The sequence below is a fragment of the Hemiscyllium ocellatum genome, chromosome X (assembly GCF_020745735.1).
Source record: "Hemiscyllium ocellatum isolate sHemOce1 chromosome X, sHemOce1.pat.X.cur, whole genome shotgun sequence".
NCBI classification, from domain to species: Eukaryota; Metazoa; Chordata; class Chondrichthyes; order Orectolobiformes; family Hemiscylliidae; genus Hemiscyllium; species Hemiscyllium ocellatum.
Window position 1 is genome coordinate 8,920,069 of NC_083453.1, and position 22,108 is coordinate 8,942,176.

The window sequence follows — 22,108 nt, forward strand, 5'->3', positions numbered from 1 at the left end:
CACTTATCTGTTAAAGTTACCAAAAATATAATTGAATAACTATGAACAAATGGAGTAAAAAAAAATTCCAATGAGGAACAAGTAACCAGCAGAAAACCAAGCAATTAAATTCCTCAATTTTTTTTCCCAATGTCACTTTTAATGAACTAGCATGTGCCACAAGAGCAATCAAATAAATCCAGAGTCATTTTTTCACACTGTTTTCAGCTACCTTGTTCACTCTTCACTTCATATAGCTAGCAATAATATCTATGGAATAACCCCAAAAGGAATTTGGGAATAAAAGTTCACTAAACTTACCTATTAAATTAATTGCTTAATGATAGAAAGGGTGCGCAGCAAGTTCCTCTCAGCAGCTTTATTGCCTAGGGCCTGAATTACAAATTGCACCTCAGATGCTGGGGGCTGCCATTTACGACGCAGAGATTCTGTCAGCAAGAGAGATGCATTACAGGAGTTGGTTTTTCACCAACTCCTGCAGAACTTCAGACAAGAATGTGCTCCGAGCAGGGCGCAGAAAAACATTGATGGAAAAACCAGTGACATGCAAGTGTACATCTGTGAGAAGAGCTGCATCGTGGGATTTGTGGTTTTCACTCTTTTCCTGTGAAATTATAACGTCCAGAGAGCATCAATCAAGGCAAGCCATTTCATATCAGACAAGACAACATTTTCCAATCATAACTTAAGTTGGATTAGGAGGAAGAAAATACTAAGTGCTAAACTGAACTAAAACTAAACAGGTTGTTAAATAAAAAAAAGGAAGTGACAATGTCGTCCTGTCTCCTTAATAGGCCCTGATGTTTGTGCGAGAGCTTGAAGAAAGGGGAATGTTTGAGACACTTTGGACATTGTGGCACCTGTCAGCTAGAACCAGACTACAGCAAATGACCACTACCTAATTCACCGATCATTATAGACTTGAGAACGTACAGATATATCTGCTGCAGGATTCCATTCACATTAGCTTCAGCAAGAGCCAAAAAAGCATGATGAAATATTTGCCTGCCTTGTTTGTTTATCATGCAAATAACTGAGGTAATGCAGCAAAAGTTTTGAGGAGGAAATAAAAAAACTTGCATGTTACTGTTAAAAGAAATCCCAAAATGCTTGCCAGAAGAACAATCAAACAAAAAAGTTAAAGAAAGGGTTTTATAGAGAAGGGCAGACCAAAATCTTGGTCAAGTTAGTTTCAAGAAGTGTCTTAAAACAGGAGAGATGGAGAGACAAATGGATTTAGGGAAGAAACTTTCAAACATGGAACCTAGGTAGTTAAAGCCAAGTCTACACGGTGGGGCAAAGGAGGTCGGGCACGGGAAATGCACAAGAGGCCAAAACCAGAGAAATGGAAAATGCATTGGAGCTTTGGAACTGCAGTAGGCTATAAAAATTGGTCTGGAGAAAGCCATGAAGAAAACTAAGCAGAAAGAGAAGACTTTTAAATCGGAGAGATTGGGAGGCAGAAGCTAATGTTGAGGGGGTGGGGCAGGCAAGCATAAAGGTAGAGTGGCACTGGCACACGATAGAATACAAGGTTTAGATAAACTGAAATTTAAGAAGATAAGAAAACTAGCCAGGAAAATATTAGAAGTATTTGACCTTGTAGGTGACAACAGTGTGAATAAGGCTTTCAGCAGCGTATGAGCTAGGGAGGGCCAGAGATGAACAAGTAATTCAGGACTGAATAGGATGCAGAGGTTGCAGTCTGGGACTGTAACTGAAGAGAGGGGTTGGATTGACGTCTACAAAATTTCTGGCGAGACCAAAGAGAATGGCTACAATTTTTCAGTGCTTACTGAGAGTAACATGTTGCTCAACAAAAACAATTCAAGGTGCAGGAGGAGGCAGTGGATACATTGAGAGACGTGGTGGGAAAATGGAGCTGGGGTATCATCGGTGTACACACAGAAGCTGACCTCATGCCTGTAATAACATTGTCAATGGACACGGCATGTAGATGGGGAAGTTGGGATGGGTGGGGAGGGTGACTGCTTATGCTATCTTAAAATCTATAAATTCTACTGCACATGCTGCAGGAAAATAATAGTTTAAGATGCAGTAAGTTTTATAAAATGGCTGATAAAAAAATTACCATGCCAGCATGAGTACGGTGTGCAATATTTTTACCTCATCAGTCATGATATATTGCTGCAGTAAAGTTGCTGCATTACAGCGATGCGCGAACTGCTGTTGCATTCATGCTGAATTGGAACTAGTAAGAATTAAACAGGACAGTTCAGGTCCAGGAACACTTGTGACCAACATCACAGGAGATTTCCTCGCACTCTCAAAAACAAAATCACACACAAGGATAATAATTATGAGACACTTGAAGCAAGTCTTTATGTAAACGCTTTTATGTTTTTCCAATGTTATGTTGCCCTTTATTGCTTTTCCATATCTCAATTAAATTCCTTCAATTGGCAAGATCAGGACCACATTCATTCTGTCATCACACTACCCCTCTGCTCCTCAGAACATGTGATTTGGCTAAGTTATGTTGTTCAAACTGAGATTTGAACCTGCGATGAGGGGAGCATCTCCATTGCTTAGCCAACACTAGTTCATGAGCTAACGCTTTGTATGTGCCCCTGGGCACATTTCAAGAAAAGCACAGACTAGATCCAAAAATAGTTTTGATATCTTCGGGAGAAATCTTCACAAGGACTGTATGGTATCTGAAGAAAAAGTACACGTCACAAGAATTTGCATTTACATATGGCATGTTTACATAGTGCTGGTAGAGTACACAAGGAGTAATGAGAATTTAGATGATTAAAGCAGTTGAATTTCACCATCAGTGGGTAAATCACTCCGGTAAGATCATCTGCACTGAATGAACCTTCAAGAATGAACTCCAAATTACTTAGTAGAACTCACTTTCAATAGGCCAAGCATCACACATTCAAATTGAGATACATCCTAAACATGCTGCGGTCATGTGCTTGTGAGAGGGTTACACTGTGCTAGACAGGAAAGATTCACTTTCTTGCTGCTAGTAGCAAAAGCTATGTTAGGCTTGTTTGAGGGTGGGGGTGGGGGGAGGTGGGGAATGCTTCGCTTTTCATCAAGTTGAACTGAACTGTAGGCTTGGTCCTCTACAACTGCAAAGCTGGTCACGACACTTGTGATTGCTTGGATAACCATCTAGAACAGTTGAGTGCAGGGCTTCAGCAGAATGAGCACCCTTCTACCTGCAGCGCCTCGGTGGCATTTATCTGGTTTTGGAACGGTCTGTTTATGGAGCTGCTGCATTCTATACAAAATGCTTTGTTGCGCTGGTCCTTGTGCATTTTTGCTGCAAGGAGTCTACGTTTATATCTCTTACCATTCCTTCGCCATTCACTGAGGGCTTAGTTAGCTTTAATTCCCAGGCACTACTGCAGAAGCTCTCTGCTGATCAGCTTTACTTCATTAATAAATACAGAAGTTACACTGCAGTGTAAGAGAAATGGTCACATTCAAAGTACTTCCCCAAAGTCATTGTGATTGTAGATTACACAGATTCAAAATTAGAGTGGAAATTGTGTGACACTGTGCTTTCTAAAACAAGATCTCTTAACTAGATGCATTGATGATGTAACAGTCTCTTACCTTGTGCTATTTTGCTGGGATGGTGGAATTACGCTGTAATATACTGGCACTCCTCCGGCAGGTAATGTTCCCTGGACAGACTGACTAGGTACCATGACAGGTTGCTGGTAGGTCTGCTGTACAACTACTTGAGAATCACTGGACATTGGCACCTGTATAATAACAGATCAATTGAGAGACAGAGAAAAATAAACCATTTCTGGGTTGACTATCCAAAAACTTAAAACAAGGCTTTGAAGCTGTTTGCTTCCATCAATAAATGAGAAATAAAGAACCAATTCCTCCAATCAGCTAGAATAAGCACTAAAACAAAAGAGAAAAAATATACTGTGGACACTAGAGATCTGAACTAAAAACAGAAAGTACTGCAAACACTCAGCAGGTATGGCAGAATCTTGCAGAAAACTAAAGGGGGGCTTTTATGGAGCTTTCAAGTTGGAAGGCTGGTGCCTGGGGATAATTAATCTGGCAGGATGAGAAATTTTGATTTATTGATGATGGATTGAGACGCAGAGATAAACTCAGTGATGGGTTTGTTTTGAGCTGTACCATCAGTCTGTGGCAGATTCCTACTTGTAATACATTTTCATATCTTGAATATTCATCAACGTGTAGTCATTTTTAATAAGGTCAGCGGTGAATGCGAATCCTGTAGTACCTGGCTCACAGTCCGCTCAAAATGAGTGAGCTGTCAGTTTTATTCAATTGTTCGCAAGGTCAGCAGTTTTTAGTGTTTCACTCTACAGCACAAGAGAGAGGAGCAGGAGAATGGCAGCTTGCATGGAGGCTCAGGACCAGAACTGGAGCAATGAAGTAGTAAGGGCCTGGGGGAGCGAGGTCAGTTTGTCAAGTTAAGAAAATGAGGAGCCAAATGGACAGTGTCAGTACCACCTGATGTGTGTCCCATTCCTGGATGGTGAACTGTAACTAGTGGGGTGCCACAGGGTTCAATTCTCAGACTTCTACTACTTACAATCTACACAATATAAATGACCTGCAAGCAGGGACAGAGTGCAACACAGCAATATTTGCCGATAATACAAAATATGTGGGAAAGCAGGCAACAATGAGGAGATAAAAAAATTTAGAGATGGATATTGATAGGCTTGGAGAACAGTCCAGAATCTGGCAGATAGAGTTTAATGTGGCTCACATCTCCTCTCCTGTGGGAGCTGATGATGTGGAGGTGCCAGTGTTGGACTGGGATGGACAAAGTTAGAAGGTAAAAACAATGACTGCAGATGCTGGAAACCAGATTCTGGATCAGTGATGCTGGAAAAGCACAGCAGTTCAGGCAGCATCCGAGGAGCAGTAAAATCGAGGTTTCGGGAAGTCACATGATACCAGGCTATAGTCCACCAAGTGAAGCAGCGCTCTGAAAGCTTGTGGATCTCAAATAAACCTGTTAGACAATAACCTGGTGTTCTGTGACTTCTGACTTTGTGGGAACTGAAAGAGCTACAACCTTCTCTAACAGTGGGTGTACTTCCTATTTTTGCTTTAATGTGGATAAATGCGAGGTTGTCCATTTTAGCCAGAAACATAAAAAGGCAAATTATTATTTAAATGGGAAACAGATTCAAAGTGCATCAGTGCAGAGGGATCGGGATGTCTGTGTGTATGAATTGCAGAAAGTATGCAGGTGCAGTGTGTAATAAGGCAAATGGAATCCTGGTATTTGTTGCAAAGGACTGGATTATAAAAGTAAAGAAGTGTTGCTACAATTATATAAGGCGTTGACGAGTGCACATCTGAATATTGTGTCCAGTTTTGGTCTCCTTAATTGAAGGAGGATGTGGTGGCACTGAGGGCAACTCAGAGGTGGTCCACCAGGTTGATGCCAAGGACAAAAGAGCTGTTGTACAAGGAGCAGTTGAATAGCCTTGGCTTCTACTCACTGGAGTTCAGAAAAAGGAGGTGGGATCTGATTGAGGTATAGAAAATGCTAAAGGGGATTGATAGGATGGACATTGAACAGATGGTCCCCCTTGTTGGACAGTCTCGAATAAGACATCATAGATATAGACTGAGTGGAGGTAGGTTCAGAACTGAGATGTGGAGAAACTCCTTCTCTCTGAGGGTTGTGTATCTGTGGAGCTCACTACCTCAAAGTGGGACAGAATCAATCTACAAATTCAAAAAAGAAATAGATATAATGAAAAGCAGGACAAAGGGCTATGGGGAGCTGGCAGGAGAGTAGAGTTGAGACCAGGATAAAATCAGCCATGACCATGTGAAATGGCAGAGTAGGCTTGAAGGGCTGAGTTACCTTCTCCTGCTCCTAATTTCTATGTTCCTATGTGTCCAACTCAGGGTGGAAACGAAGAGAGTCCCTACAAAGCTCTGAGCTCACTGGCAACATTTTGAAGATCCACTCAACGATCTTGAATGACATCTTTCATAATGCATAGAACAGAGAGCCAGCTGAACCTCCAAGTTCAGTCCCATTCCACTGAATGGGGAGTACAACACTGGACACTAACATGAACATTCAATAAAGAGTGAATGCAAAACCAAACCATTGTTCCTTCCCCAATGTCTCACACTCCCCTATAAACAACTGATGTGCAAGAACTGAGATGAGTCCGTTCTCTTCCTAAACTAGCCTCAACAAATACTGATGATGCACACAGAAATAAAATGAACCCAATATAACATGAAATATCTACAGGTCAAAATTACTTTTGAAAAAACGTATGTTTGTTTTGAACAGATTATTGAGAATGAAGTTGGGAAGGGAGGTCATGGCCGAGATGCACAGTCTATTTGACCAGGAGACTCTAACAGGCCACAAACAGCTACTTTCACCATTGAAAAGGTTTTGCAAATACTAAATTGAATATAGGTTTCCGTATATACCACTAGCATTTGGAATTTTAATAACATTTTGTTGGCAAAAGCAAAGGATAAAGCAGATAGAGGACACTGGCTCCTCGTTTAATCAACACGGGGCACTGGCTCCCCGTTTAATCAACACGGGGCACTGGCTCCCCGTTTAATCAGTACGGGACACTGGCTCCTCGTTTAATCAACACGGGGCACTGGCTCCCCGTTTAATCAGTACGGGACACTGGCTCCTCGTTTAATCAGTACGGGGCACTGGCTCCCCGTTTAATCAGTACGGGGCACTGGCTCCCCGTTTAATCAGTACGGGGCACTGGCTCCCCGTTTAATCAACACGGGGCACTGGCTCCTCGTTTAATCAGTACGGGGCACTGGCTCCTCGTTTAATCAGTACGGGGCACTGGCTCCCCGTTTAATCAACACGGGACACTGGCTCCTCGTTTAATCAGTACGGGACACTGGCTCCCCGTTTAATCAGTACGGGGCACTGGCTCCCCGTTTAATCAGTACGGGGCACTGGCTCCCCGTTTAATCAACACGGGACACTGGCTCCCCGTTTAATCAACACGGGGCACTGGCTCCCCGTTTAATCAACACGGGGCACTGGCTCCCCGTTTAATCAGTACGGGACACTGGCTCCCCGTTTAATCAACACGGGACACTGGCTCCCCGTTTAATCAACACGGGACACTGGCTCCCCGTTTAATCAACACGGGACACTGGCTCCCCGTTTAATCAACACGGGGCACTGGCTCCCCGTTTAATCAACACGGGGCACTGGCTCCCCGTTTAATCAACACGGGGCACTGGCTCTCCGCTTAATCAGTACGGGGCACTGGCTCCCCGTTTAATCAACACGGGACACTGGCTCCCCGTTTAATCAACACGGGGCACTGGCTCCCCGTTTAATCAACACGGGGCACTGGCTCCCCGTTTAATCAGTACGGGGCACTGGCTCCCCGTTTAATCAACACGGGACACTGGCTCCCCGCTTAATCAGTACGGGACACTGGCTCCCCGTTTAATCAGTACGGGACACTGGCTCCCCGTTTAATCAAAACGGGGCACTGGCTCCCCGTTTAATCAACACGGGACACTGGCTCCCTGTTTAATCAACACGGGGCACTGGCTCCCCGTTTAATCAACACAGGGCACTGGCTCCCCGTTTAATCAACACGGGGCACTGGCTCCCCGTTTAATCAGTACAGGACACTGGCTCTCCGCTTAATCAGTACTGGGCACCGCTCCCCGTTTAATCAACACGGGACACTGGCTCTCCGTTTAATCAACACAGGGCACTGGCTCCCCGTTTAATCAACACGGGGCACTGGCTCCCCGTTTAATCAGTACAGGACACTGGCTCTCCGCTTAATCAGTACTGGGCACTGGCTCCCCGTTTAATCAACACGGGACACTGGCTCTCCGTTTAATCAACACGGGACACTGGCTCTCCGTTTAATCAACACGGGACACTGGCTCTCCGTTTAATCAACACGGGACACTGGCTCCCCGTTTAATCAGTACAGGACACTGGCTCTCCGCTTAATCAGTACAGGACACTGGCTCTCCGCTTAATCAGTACGGGGCACTGGCTCCCCGTTTAATGAACACGGGACACTGGCTCTCCGTTTAATCAACACGGGACACTGGCTCCCCGTTTAATCAACACGGGACATTGGCTCCCCGTTTAATCAGTACGGGGCACTGGCTCCCCGTTTAATCAACACGGGACACTGGCTCCCCGTTTAATCAGTATGGGACACTGGCTCCCCGTTTAATCAACACGGGGCACTGGCTCCCCGTTTAATCAGTACGGGGCACTGGCTCCCCGTTTAATCAACACGGGACACTGGCTCCCCGTTTAATCAACACGGGACACTGGCTCCCCGTTTAATCAGTACGGGGCACTGGCTCCCCGTTTAATCAACACGGGGCACTGGCTCCCCGTTTAATCAACACGGGGCACTGGCTCCCCGTTTAATCAGTACGGGGCACTGGCTCCTCGTTTAATCAACACGGGACACTGGCTCCTCGTTTAATCTGCACGGGGCACTGGCTCCCCGTTTAATCAGTACGGGACACTGGCTCCCCGTTTAATCATTACGGGGCACTGGCTCTCCGCTTAATCAACACGGGGCACTGGCTCCCCGTTTAATCATTACGGGGCACTGGCTCTCCGCTTAATCAACACGGGACACTGGCTCCCCGTTTAATCAGTACGGGACACTGGCTCCTCGTTTAATCAACACGGGACACTGGCTCCTCGTTTAATCAACACCAGACACTGGCTCCTCGTTTAATCAACACCAGACACTGGCTCCTCGTTTAATCAACACGGAACACTGGCTCCTCGTTTAATCGACACCAGACACTGGCTCTCCGCTTAATCAGTACGGGACACTGGCTCCCCGTTTAATTAGTACGGGACACTGGCTCCTCGTTTAGTCAACACTGGACACTGGCTCCCCGTTTAGTCAACACGGGACACTGGCTCCCCGTTTAATCAACACGGGACACTGGCTCCTCGTTTAATCAACACCGGACACTGGCTCCTCGTTTAATCAGTACGGGGCACTGGCTCTCCGCTTAATCAGTACGGGGCACTGGCTCCCCGTTTAATCAGTACGGGGCACTGGCTCCCCGTTTAATCAGTACGGGGCACTGGCTCCCCGTTTAATCAACACGGGACACTGGCTCCCCGTTTAATCAACACGGGGCACTGGCTCCCCGTTTAATCAACACGGGGCACTGGCTCTCCGCTTAATCAGTACGGGGCACTGGCTCCCCGTTTAATCAACACGGGACACTGGCTCCCCGTTTAATCAACACGGGACACTGGCTCCCCGTTTAATCAACACGGGGCACTGGCTCCCCGTTTAATCAGTACGGGGCACTGGCTCCCCGTTTAATCAACACGGGACACTGGCTCCCCGTTTAATCAACACGGGACACTGGCTCCCCGCTTAATCAGTACGGGACACTGGCTCCCCGTTTAATCAGTACGGGACACTGGCTCCCCGTTTAATCAAAACGGGGCACTGGCTCCCCGTTTAATCAACACGGGACACTGGCTCCCTGTTTAATCAACACGGGGCACTGGCTCCCCGTTTAATCAACACAGGGCACTGGCTCCCCGTTTAATCAACACGGGGCACTGGCTCCCCGTTTAATCAGTACAGGACACTGGCTCTCCGCTTAATCAGTACTGGGCACTGGCTCCCCGTTTAATCAACACGGGACACTGGCTCTCCGTTTAATCAACACGGGACACTGGCTCCCCGTTTAATCAACACGGGACACTGGCTCCCCGTTTAATCAGTACGGGACACTGGCTCCCCGTTTAATCAGTACGGGACACTGGCTCCCCGTTTAATCAGTACGGGACACTGGCTCCCCGTTTAATCAACACGGGACACTGGCTCCCCGTTTAATCAGTATAGGACACTGGCTCCCCGTTTAATCAACACGGGGCACTGGCTCCCCGTTTAATCAACACGGGACACTGGCTCCCCGTTTAATCAGTATGGGACACTGGCTCCCCGTTTAATCAGTATGGGACACTGGCTCCCCGTTTAATCAACACGGGGCACTGGCTCCCCGTTTAATCAGTACGGGGCACTGGCTCCCCGTTTAATCAACACGGGACACTGGCTCCCCGTTTAATCAACACGGGACACTGGCTCCCCGTTTAATCAGTACGGGGCACTGGCTCCCCGTTTAATCAACACGGGGCACTGGCTCCCCGTTTAATCAACACGGGGCACTGGCTCCCCGTTTAATCAGTACGGGGCACTGGCTCCTCGTTTAATCAACACGGGACACTGGCTCCTCGTTTAATCAACACCGGACACTGGCTCCTCGTTTAATCAACACGGGACACTGGTTCCTCGTTTAATCAACACGGGACACTGGCTCCCCGTTTAATCAGTAGGGGACACTGGCTCCCCGTTTAATCAGTAGGGGACACTGGCTCCCCGTTTAATCAACACGGGGCACTGGCTCCCCGTTTAATCAGTACGGGGCACTGGCTCCTCGTTTAATCTGCACGGGGCACTGGCTCCCCGTTTAATCAGTACGGGACACTGGCTCCCCATTTAATCAACACGGGGCACTGGCTCCCCGTTTAATCATTACGGGGCACTGGCTCTCCGCTTAATCAACACGGGGCACTGGCTCCCCGTTTAATCATTACGGGGCACTGGCTCTCCGCTTAATCAACACGGGACACTGGCTCCCCGTTTAATCAGTACGGGACACTGGCTCCTCGTTTAATCAACACGGGACACTGGCTCCTCGTTTAATCAACACCAGACACTGGCTCCTCGTTTAATCAACACCAGACACTGGCTCCTCGTTTAATCAACACGGAACACTGGCTCCTCGTTTAATCGACACCAGACACTGGCACTCCGCTTAATCAGTACGGGACACTGGCTCCCCGTTTAATTAGTACGGGACACTGGCTCCTCGTTTAGTCAACACTGGACACTGGCTCCCCGTTTAGTCAACACGGGACACTGGCTCCCCGTTTAATCAACACGGGACACTGGCTCCTCGTTTAATCAACACCGGACACTGGCTCCTCGTTTAATCAGTACGGGGCACTGGCTCTCCGCTTAATCAGTACGGGGCACTGGCTCCCCGTTTAATCAGTACGGGGCACTGGCTCCCCGTTTAATCAACACGGGACACTGGCTCCTCGTTTAATCAACACGGGGCACTGGCTCCTCGTTTAATCTGTACGGGACACTGGCTCCTCGTTTAATCAACACGGAACACTGGCTCCCTGTTTAATCAGTACGGGGCACTTGCTCCCCGTTTAATCAACACGGGACACTGGCTCCTCGTTTAATCAACACGGGACACTGGCTCTCCGCTTAATCAGTACGGGACACTGGCTCCCCGTTTAATCAGTACGGGGCACTGGCTCCTCGTTTAATCAACACGGGACACTGGCTCCCCGTTTAATCAGTACGGGACACTGGCTCCCCGTTTAATCAGTACGGGGCACTGGCTCCCCGTTTAATCAGTACGGGGCACTGGCTCCCCGTTTAATCAGTACGGGGCACTGGCTCCCCGTTTAATCAACACGGGGCACTGGCTCCCCGTTTAATTAACACGGGGCACTGGCTCCCCGTTTAATCAACACGGGGCACTGGCTCCTCGTTTAATCTGTACGGGACACTGGCTCCTCGTTTAATCAACACGGGACACTGGCTCCCTGTTTAATCAGTACGGGGCACTGGCTCCCTGTTTAATCAGTACGGGGCACTGGCTCCCCGTTTAATCAACACGGGACACTGGCTCCTCGTTTAATCAACACGGGACACTGGCTCTCCGCTTAATCAGTACGGGACACTGGCTCCCCGTTTAATCAGTACGGGGCACTGGCTCCTCGTTTAATCAACACGGGACACTGGCTCCCCGTTTAATCAGTACGGGACACTGGCTCCCCGTTTAATCAGTACGGGGCACTGGCTCCCCGTTTAATCAGTACGGGACACTGGCTCCCCGTTTAATCAGTACGGGACACTGGCTCCCCGTTTAATCAGTACGGGACACTGGCTCCCCGTTTAATCAGTACGGGGCACTGGCTCCCCATTTAATCAGTACGGGGCACTGGCTCCCCGTTTAATCAACACGGGACACTGGCTCCTCGTTTAATCAACACGGGACACTGGCTCTCCGTTTAATCAATACGGGACACTGATTCCCTGCTTTTTTTAAATCAAAGCACTAAGTGCAGCAATGTACTTTCTACCAATTCATCATGCTGAATCAATCAGAAATATAAAACCCTTCACCAAGAAAGATGCTGGTGACCCTCCTCATGCTTTCTTGTGTTGAGGACAGGGAATATAGCTTAAGGGTTACTAAGATGCACAGAACCAGTCATAAATACTTTGTTCATAAAATATACTCCAATGACATATCGGTTTCTTAGATTTCAGTAGTGCAAGTACAGTACAGTGGTAAGCAAATGTTTTCAATATTTCACCATGTGTGTAATAACATCAAATAATGTGATGAATGTGATTTAACTTTTTAAAATGAAATTTCTTTGAATTGCTTACCTGATATGATGGAACAGATGAGTATTGGACCATCATCCCTTGCATCTGGTTTCCCAGATTGCTTCGCTGATTATTCATCAAGCCTGGTGTTTGGGGTTGTTGTACACCTATCATCCCTTGGTAGGTCTGCTGCTGGTTTGGTATCACACCCTGTAAACCTATGTTTCAGAAAAATAGAGCAAGGTAAGAATTAGATCAGTGGTTGCTTACATAAAGGCAAGTAGCAAAAGCTGAAGGCAGGTGTGTGGCGTCAGGAACCTCAGGAAGAAATTTTATTGTCATATTAAGGTGGATTCTCCCATTTCTTAGATGGATGAATTTATAGCAGGAGACAAAATATTACAAAGAACAGTGTACATTTGCTCTGAAATATTGCACATGCCTTCCTACCTCAGTGCCAGTAGTTAAAACTTCTCCTTTTGTTTCTAAAGCAGATTTTGGAGGCTGCTCTATGGTGCAGTGGATTTAGTTAGTATCTGAGATATAAGATCAGGAAGGTCACAGGATTCATCCTCAGACTGTGTTCAGAGTTTTCTCTGCCAAGGTATCACTGGCCTCAGCACTCCTGGGTTAAAGTTGGTAAGAAAATAGCCAAGGTTCTGGCTATCTAGTGAGCATGACTGCATATACATGCGCAGACTCAGGTGGAAAGAGATTCTGGCTCAACTGTGCTGCTGCTGCAGATGGTACTCATTTGTGATTTTTCACATGTTGAACAATGGCACTTGGATGTGGTATTAGAGGCAACTGGCTTGTGAAATCTTATACTTAAGGAAGAAAACCAGCAGCTTTTTAAAAAAAAAGACATGATCAGAGGAGGTCTCCATGGGAATCACTAGATGATCAAGAATAGATGAGGAGCAAGGAGAGATTTCCAACTTGCCAGCTGGGTATAAAACTGGCAAGACAAGCTGGATGCCTGTTCTAGAAACTACATGATTTCCCAGTGGAAATGACCAATCTACAAGCTGGCTTTGCATCCAACCATTAAGTCAAAAATTTCCTTCATTGTCTTTCAAGCCTGTTCTGAGTTTGACAACGGAGCATGAAGTGCAGCACAAGCACCAAAATTTTCCATTCGTGAATGTGTGACCAAGTTAGACCATTAGAGGCATCTGAACATTAAAGCTCAAAAGTGCAATATTTCAGGGCAAATGTTCAGATATCGATTTTGCATTTCTAGAAGAATCACTGCCAATTTACAAGATTACTATGGAATATACCAGAGTCAAAAAGTTTGCAATATCAGCAAAACAAACAAGTCAGGGAAATTTCTGTCAGGGAATTTGAGTTTACACATTAAGACATTGAAACAAATGTTTATATTGCAGTAATGAAGCAAGTTACTAAAGAACTTCCTTATTGCAATTGGGAGATGTGAAAACAAGTCTCCTTTTCACTGACTTGAACACAGTAGTCTTCCACCAACACTGGCCTGAGCTATTATTCTAATTTGCTCTGGACCCACTGCTCCAAAAGTTCATTAAATACATGACCATGAGTCCAACAAGCCTAAGTGGAAAACTGCAAACAATTTTTGGAGGTTGACACATATTGTATTTCAATTTAAAAAAATCTAAAGAAACAATTGTGGCTAATTTTTAAATAAATATTTACACCAAGAGAAAACTGGACAGATGTCAGCAACTTGTACAGGTCAGTCAGATTAAAATACTGGTGTGTGAATATCTTCCACAATGGGTTAAAATAATGAACTTGCGGTTTAAACAAACAATGCTATAAAAGTGACGTCCACAACATTTCTAGTGTTTTACAAGAAGTTTGTTCTAAATTACTGTTCCTTGCAAAATGGCAAAAAGGCAATACCTCTACAGCACAGTGTGCAGAATGCTAAAAGGGAAGAAAACTAATTTTGATTGAAATGCAACCAAAATACAAAGACTGAAGAGCAACTCCAGATTATACACACACATATCAACGAATTTGAAGAGTAACATGATCTCAAGACATTGACTTCTAGATCAACATGGCCATTTTAGAAACCATTCCATGTGATAAAAGGGCAATTTTATGTCTGTCAACTGAACTGTCGAAAATCTTGAAGCCTGCAATGCAATATGTTTCACTAACCTGTTTGTTGTGTTGGCTGAGGCAGCTGTTGACTGCGCTGAGAATTGTATGGAACCTGGGAGAGGGGCCGGTACTGCTGGTTGGAGCTTTGGTACTGCCCAGGGGGATAATAAGAAACAGGGATCTGTTCAAAGAGAAAAGGACAAAATAAACTAGTTGGTAATCTGTAAAGCCAAGACATTGCAACACAGTGTAGCATTTCTGCAAAATTCAGTAGGCACATCTTTAGGTTACAGGGCCCTGAGGTCATTGTGATGTGATGAAGAACTTATCAGAAGCTGTTTTCTGATCAACCTGTTCAGAATTTTTGGGAATTGAACCCAGGCCTCCTGGTTCAGAAGAAGGGACACAAGAGGCCTCTTAGGCTGTTTGAGTTTGTTTCTGTCCAGAGATACTATTACACATCTCTGAATGGTCATTTTTACCACCACAAAATCACCCATGTTTCTAATTAAAAGAACAATTGACAAACATAGCTCATCAGGGACAGTGCATCAACAAAAGTGAGGGAAAGATAGGACACAGGCCATTTTTTACATAGAGGGCAAGAGGTGATGACATTCCAATTTACAAGTTTAAATGATTTATCTGACAATGCCACATTCTCATTTCCAAGTCACATAAAAAACATTTAGATGCTCTGCTGCAACAATGAACCTGAGTCCAAACCTCAGAAGAGCAATTGCATTTACAACAACGTACACATTGCTGCATTATGTCTAACAACTGTTTATGTAATGTGGCAATCACAGAACAATCAAGTACAGATACATTGAGTAATTTCAGCGGTGGGTCCATGGTCACCACCTACTGAATGGAGACTGCCAATGGTACAGTTACTAACACTGCTAAGGTAGATTTTTTTTTGACTCACTTTTTTTCTCTCACATAATCAAAATGATCTTAGGAAAGAACTGTCTAGTTATTTTGCAATCCAACTTGTTCAGAGATGTCACGACATACTTCTGGAGAAGGTAGAACTTGAACCCGGGTCTCCTGGCTCAGAGGTATGGACATCACCATTGCATCACAAGAACTCTGTTCTACCCTCATTCTACATGATCATTATTATCAATATAAACTATTATCCCTTCTTAGTATGCCTGATCCTTTCCTTTTGTTTTGGACAGAAGCCTCCATGGGTCAAAATGTGTCTCTCCAATCTTACCTCTGTCTCGTGTCATTACTTTAACCTAGATTACTCGCAGTCCACCTTCCCTTCCTGAATACCTGCTCTTGCTCACTGCATCCTAAAGATGACTCCCAACACCCTCTACCATGCCCATTAGTTCTAAACATTAATGCTTTCTGGAGTTGTATTGGTTACTGACTTGCAATTGCTCACCATTGCTGTTGTCTTTTCTTTAAGAACAATTCTTACTCAATGACTTGCATTTCATATATTGCATTGTTACCATAATAAGACCAAAATATCAGTGACTCCAATTGGTTAATCTTGTACCACATTCTAAATAACGTATCTCCCACATACTCACCTTCACAGATGTGTAGTCCAAGCTACTAACAATTATTCCCAATGCAAATCTCATTCTACTAAATTCTAAAATGTTGACATATTGATATGCACAGAGCAGACAATTCCAGATGAATGCTAGCCTTTAGGTTGATGTATAGAGCACAGAAGTTGACAAATGCTGTAAGTACAACACAAGTCCATGTTGACAAAGCTGCTTTCTAAAAAATAATTCATGGGATGCAGGAATTGCTGATTTGACCAGCATATACCACCTTTTTAACCACTGCAGTCTATGTGGTGTCGATGCACCCATGGTGCTATTATGAAGAGATTTCCAAGATTTTGATCCAGTGGCAGTGAAAGAACAGTGATATAGTTCTCAGTCAGGAAGATGGCTGGCTTGGAAGGGAATGTGCAGGCAAGGGTTTTCTCAAGCATCTAAAGATTTTCAAAGATGCCATCAAAAGAACACAGGAACAGGAGGCCATTCAGCCCTTTGAGCTTGTTCTGCCATTTAATTAGATCACGGACTTGTGGCCAAGCCTTTGGCCCATATCCCTGAATACCTTTGCTGAACAAAACATCTCTCTGTTGTATAATTAACAGCCTTGCTTATTGCATAATGGATCAACTTTCCTTCATAAAACTTCAGGTCATGATCAATATCTCTAACTTTCACAAATAGCTGTTTCTGGACAATAAACTCAAGCCATTTTCATTTAATTCACCCACAAGCAAGATCAAAACCAGCATTGTTTGGAAACGGCAGAGTAAATTTTTAAATGTGCATCACAAGAAATTTGGGTCCCACAAACTCCTTGTGCAATTGCAAATATTGAAATTAACAGAATGGTATTGTGACACAGACAGAGAGATTTATATATCATTTATTGGAAGTTTGGATCTTTGAATTAATAATGTGGGCTGTGTATGAAGATAATAATTAACTTGTAAATATTTCTGTAACCATGGTGATTTCTTTAAGACAATTGTTGAGGCCTAGCCTTAGGATTCATAGATCATTGGGCACATCATCAGGTTTTACAACTGAAGCATTGATCAGTTTTTTAAAAAACGTTTTACTTTGAACAGTCCTGTGAAGACCTTGAAGATGCTTGTATAAGCCAATGCTCCCGAGAAGTAAATATAGCGAAACTAGAAACATTAAAGAGTTAATATCAGTCCCAGACCAGAAATGTTGAGATAAAACTTTGAATATTTTACTTGAAGCTGAGCACATTCAAGCTGAAGTGCATGAATAGCTTCAGGAAGCAGCTATCTGCAGTGCCAGTCTAGAAGTTAAAGTCAAAAGTGACTGAAACACATCCAGGTATTAGAGACAGAGGCGCTGGTATGAATACTGCATGAGTGGTGTTTTTAGTGTGCTTTGGGCTTTAAAGAAAAGTTATTGTTTTCCTTTTCAATTTATAAAGGAGTGTTTGGGGATTAATAGAATTTCCAAACACTAAAGTCTAATCCACAACCAACTGTCGGATTTTTAAAAAACTACTTCTACGGGTATTCTGGTGTTCCTCCAGAATTTTGTTCTGGGATATATTGGTGCGTCATCTGTCAGTGCATTAAATATCTCCTCAGCTTTGAATAGGTTCTGGCACAAAACATCATCATATTCCATCACCCCAATCTCTCACTCATATATTACAGCGTTTATTTTCAAATGGTTTTATTTATTCTACAGTCGATGGCTTGGACTCTGTGCATTGCTCAGGTCCCATCCAGATTGCTGGCCTTTCTTCAACTTGCTCTTTCATATCAGTGAGCGTTTTAACTCCTCAACCTCACCTACTCTCGCTGATAATTTCACTCCACATGAATAACTTACTTCAGACAGCACACCTGCAGTGCTCATAACATGTATTTCTTCCATGTTCAACTTCTCAATCATGACAATTCCTGAACAAGTAAACCTTTCTTTTTCAATTCTTAAAAGAACTGAGCTTAGTTCAATGTACCAAGTAAGTAGGTATAATAAAATGAGAACTGTTGGTAAAACTACTGATGAAATCAATTCCACATGAAGGCAGAATTCTACTTGCACTGGTAGCTTACAATGGGAGCCCCTTTCTGAAATTTGAAAGGGCCCCAGACAGGAAAACTTGCAAAACACCACATTGGACAGAGTGTGCGATATCCAGTCCCCAAGAAAGGGGAAGTTTATAGCAGTGGGTGAAAAATTGAATGATTGTATACAATGACAAAACAGTGACCTGTGAGCAGCATGTTTCCCATTGCTACAGATGACATTTGAGGTTGAAGACTACTCTACAGTAAAAGTACAGGTTATGAGCTGATGATTTATTTAATGCAGTGAATTCAGGTCTCTTGTGCCCAGTTGCAAAAAAGGTTTGCTCACAGTGAAATGTACTCTCTCTTTTGTGCACATTTCTTGTACACCTCTTCACTGGTTGTACACCTGCTTGGTCGTACTGTTTGAAGTATTAGACTCAACAATTGCTGTTTTGCATAAACTACTGCCAAGCACAATTTTCTCAAAGGCAGAAAGAAACCATAAACAGGTGAAGGTACTTCACTACTAGAAGATGATTTCCCAGCAGCATCAGCTGCCATGGATGCAGGGGATAGTCTAATTTAAAAGACATTCAGCCAGGTTGTTCCTGGCCATGGAACACAGACACTATGCAATGTGGTGTAATAAAGCTATCATGGCTGTCAGCTGTAAAAGAGCAGGATAATGTTTCTGTGCTCAGAAACCACCTAAACATGAAACTAATACAAATTCTGTTTATAAGGGTCATGGAATTGATATGCAATGCTCATGTCCATGCACATACATGTCCACCAAAGAGAATCCTGCCATTTAACGAAAGCCCTGTACAGCAGTTACAAAAACAATATTTTGGAATTTGTTTAATACAGGTATTCACTACAGTTGCCAGTTGCGACAATTGTCTCTTGAGTGCAGCCTAGAAGGAGCTGACAACATCAAAGCTTCACCACCGCAAGGAGCCAATGAATGGATAACCCTACAGAGCATTTGTTTTGGAAACAGAGGCAAAGAAGCTGTAGCCCATGTGGAGTAGGTACACCAACAGCACTGCTTGGAAATTAGTTCCAGGATTTTGATCCCACAATGATGAAGGTTAGGTGATATATTTCCAAGTCCAGATGATGTGAGACTTGGAGGTGATGCGGTTTCCATGTGCCTATTGCTCTTGTTCCTCTTGGTAGTAGAGCGTCACAGGGTTTGGGAGGTCTCATCTGAAACCATTCCAATGAGCTTCAAACCTGTCCCTCCTGCCTGTGTGACTCTGCAAACTTAGAATTTATATGCTAAACTTTATTGTTGCTCTGAAACTGAAACTAGGAACAAATATGTGCATCATCCTACAGCTGCACAATCAAATTTAAAACTGGGCACTTTCTTCCTTTACATTATTCAGTTTTAGGAAATATTTCAAAATATCAATACAGTACAATAAACCTTCTGACTGTGTGTGTTAGGTGTAGCAACCATCAGTAGGTATCTTGCTGTGGAATAGGAGAAAGCAGTCATAGTACAAAGACCTAAGATAATATACAACTCCCTACAGGTACATCATCAGGAGGAACAGTCAGCAACCTGGGATGAAGGAACAGTGTACAAGGAGGCGCAGAGTCACTGTGAGCACTAAAACTGATATGCCACCTGGCCCATAAAGACTGTCAATCACCTGTACTGCACTACAGGGACAGGTCAGTCAGTATCAGCAAGAGCAAAAGTCATTGTTGTCTTGAACTTTACAATTGTAGAGGCTTTCCCGGCACCCACAGGGTCATCACAGGATTCAGCTGTGTTGGCATTTTTGTTGCATGCTTCCTTGCATACTTCCTCCACCATATCCAGGCTGCTGCTGTGTACCTACTTTGAGCTGTGAGATATTCTGCATACACAATGAATAATTGCAAACTGAAAAATATTTTAAATGAATCATCTTTATTTTCTGATGTGGTGTTATATATTTAATCTGCTCATATAATGTTTTTGCTCTGTCTGGTATGAAACTCCTAATGCTGATTGCGCCTGTACCAAACCAATAAACAGCTCCCAGTCACAGAGTGACACTGGCGGATTGCTGTATAACCAACTGCTGCAGGGTACAGGAGGCCCAGTTTTCATATTGGTGATTAATTCTGTTGAACCTGCACCACTGCCAGGGCACTTCAACTACTACAACAGCTGCAGAATCAATTTTTTTTCCCTTTTGCAGGGCTACATGGAAGTGCAGAAGTGTTAGTGATATGAATGCAGGGAATCTTCTGTGGTAGTCTATGCATGGCACAGCTGGAGGGTATTTCCTTATGACATCAGCCCTCTTTATGAGGGGAGATCAGTGGGTATTGGGTGGGTGTACAATTGTGTCCTTAATGACTGCTTTTATCCAGATTCCAACCTTATTGAATTTCATGACTGTTCTGAAAGACAAAGGAGCATTCACAACAGATGTCTCCACAGTGACTATACATAGTGAGCCCACCAATGCAAACAAACCTCACAAGTTCCATAAAGATACTCCTGCAGCAACAACTACTATTCCATGGCATCATTCAAGAAGGAGACAGTAGTGCCTATTTGGGTGCTGAACTCATTCATAATTCTCAGATAGGATATGGTCCACTGGTGTACCAGTCTTCGTGTAAAAGGCACCCCACTGAAGTGTGCACCTCTATGCAATTTGGGAAGAGCATGCATACCCCAGGCCTCTGTCCTGTACCAGGCACCCCCTTTAAAATTCCCTCAGTGACTTGCCCTATGCTTCCTCAGTACAAGCTACTTTTGCCATACTGAGTGCACTTCTGCTCATGTTTGGTTCAAGTAGAGATGTTAATGGTTGTTATTTGGCGAGTGGTGCTCTCCATTTTCAGTCGAAGGGTGAGTAGATACTCATTGCTCTGTAAGGAGAACAGAGTACATGATGAAATCATTTACATATTTATCCCGTTAGGTACTAAATGGTCATAATCATCCTATTTTGCAGAATCACTGGAGGTGGATAACAGGAATATCTTAATATACAGTACATACCACAAGATCTGTATTTTCCTTCAACAAACTGCGTACCTTGTAGCTTGCCCTGCTAAACAGAACTATAACAGTTTTCTCATGAGGAAAGGTAGCAGAGCCCCTGCAGTTGTCACCGTCCATCGTACACAAATATAACGTCTTAAAGTTAAGGTCGACTGGGGAGGAGTGCGCCGGCATATTCAGAGCATAGAAATTCCTATGTTCCCTAGTCTCTGCTTAACTAACTGTGTCAAGTTTTGTTCAGCCTGGTGAAGCAGCTTGACAAATACTTTACTTAAAAGCACTACATAAATGCAAGATGTTGCTCTCAACATTGGTGCAGTCCTGCACTATGGGCTTTAGCCTTTCGCATTGGCTTCTCAATTGAAAGGCTCACTCTGTATGGAACCCTTACATGTAGGGTTTCATAAGAGTTTCATCTCATCATCTTAGATTGGATTTAAACCCCAATCCTGGAGGTGAATAGTCATCTTATAACAACATGTACAGCCCAGTCACCTGCCAAGGGTGAACATTCTGTGAACAAGCGAGTTTAATGAAATAGCACAATGCAAATGAAAGCATCATAATGAGGACAGCTTTTATGCACCTATAACAACTTTTCCACAACATAAGCCCCAATTCCAACTGGACTAGCGAACACCAGGAAGGGAAAAAGCAATTAAAAGGAATTGGCAATCTTGCTTTGCCATCTCACTTGACCAGCTGCAATTTTTAATTGCAGTAGAGGCATGGTCACCAACTCAAAGGTGACCAGCTCCTTTTGATGACACAATGGGCACTTGATCTGCTACTTTAACCTGAGCAGGAAAAGCAGCGGTGTATCCTTGCTTATTCAAACCTACTTGGAGCAAGGGTCAGAAGAGACTCAATTAAGATAAGTTTTACAAAAAAAATGTCTCTTATGGCAAATTGGTAGTGTCCCTACCTCTGGGCCAGATGTTTTGGGTTCAAGTCCCACGTGTCATGGAGGTGTGTCAAACA

General features: G+C 44.1%; 1 protein-coding gene across 6 annotated transcripts in view; it reads right to left on the minus strand.

Annotated features, from left to right (window-relative positions):
- Positions 1 to 22,108, minus strand: part of LOC132805866 (R3H domain-containing protein 2) — a 273,216-nt gene that overhangs the window by 17,767 nt on the left and 233,341 nt on the right. For all 6 annotated transcript variants that reach the window (XM_060821189.1, XM_060821193.1, XM_060821191.1 and 3 more), the window contains 3 exons: positions 14,604 to 14,727; positions 12,513 to 12,670; positions 3,595 to 3,746 (listed from right to left, as the gene is read on the minus strand). In XM_060821189.1, the coding sequence (XP_060677172.1) occupies positions 3,595 to 3,746; positions 12,513 to 12,670; positions 14,604 to 14,727 (434 nt within the window). The remainder of the gene's footprint in view (positions 1 to 3,594; positions 3,747 to 12,512; positions 12,671 to 14,603; positions 14,728 to 22,108) is intronic.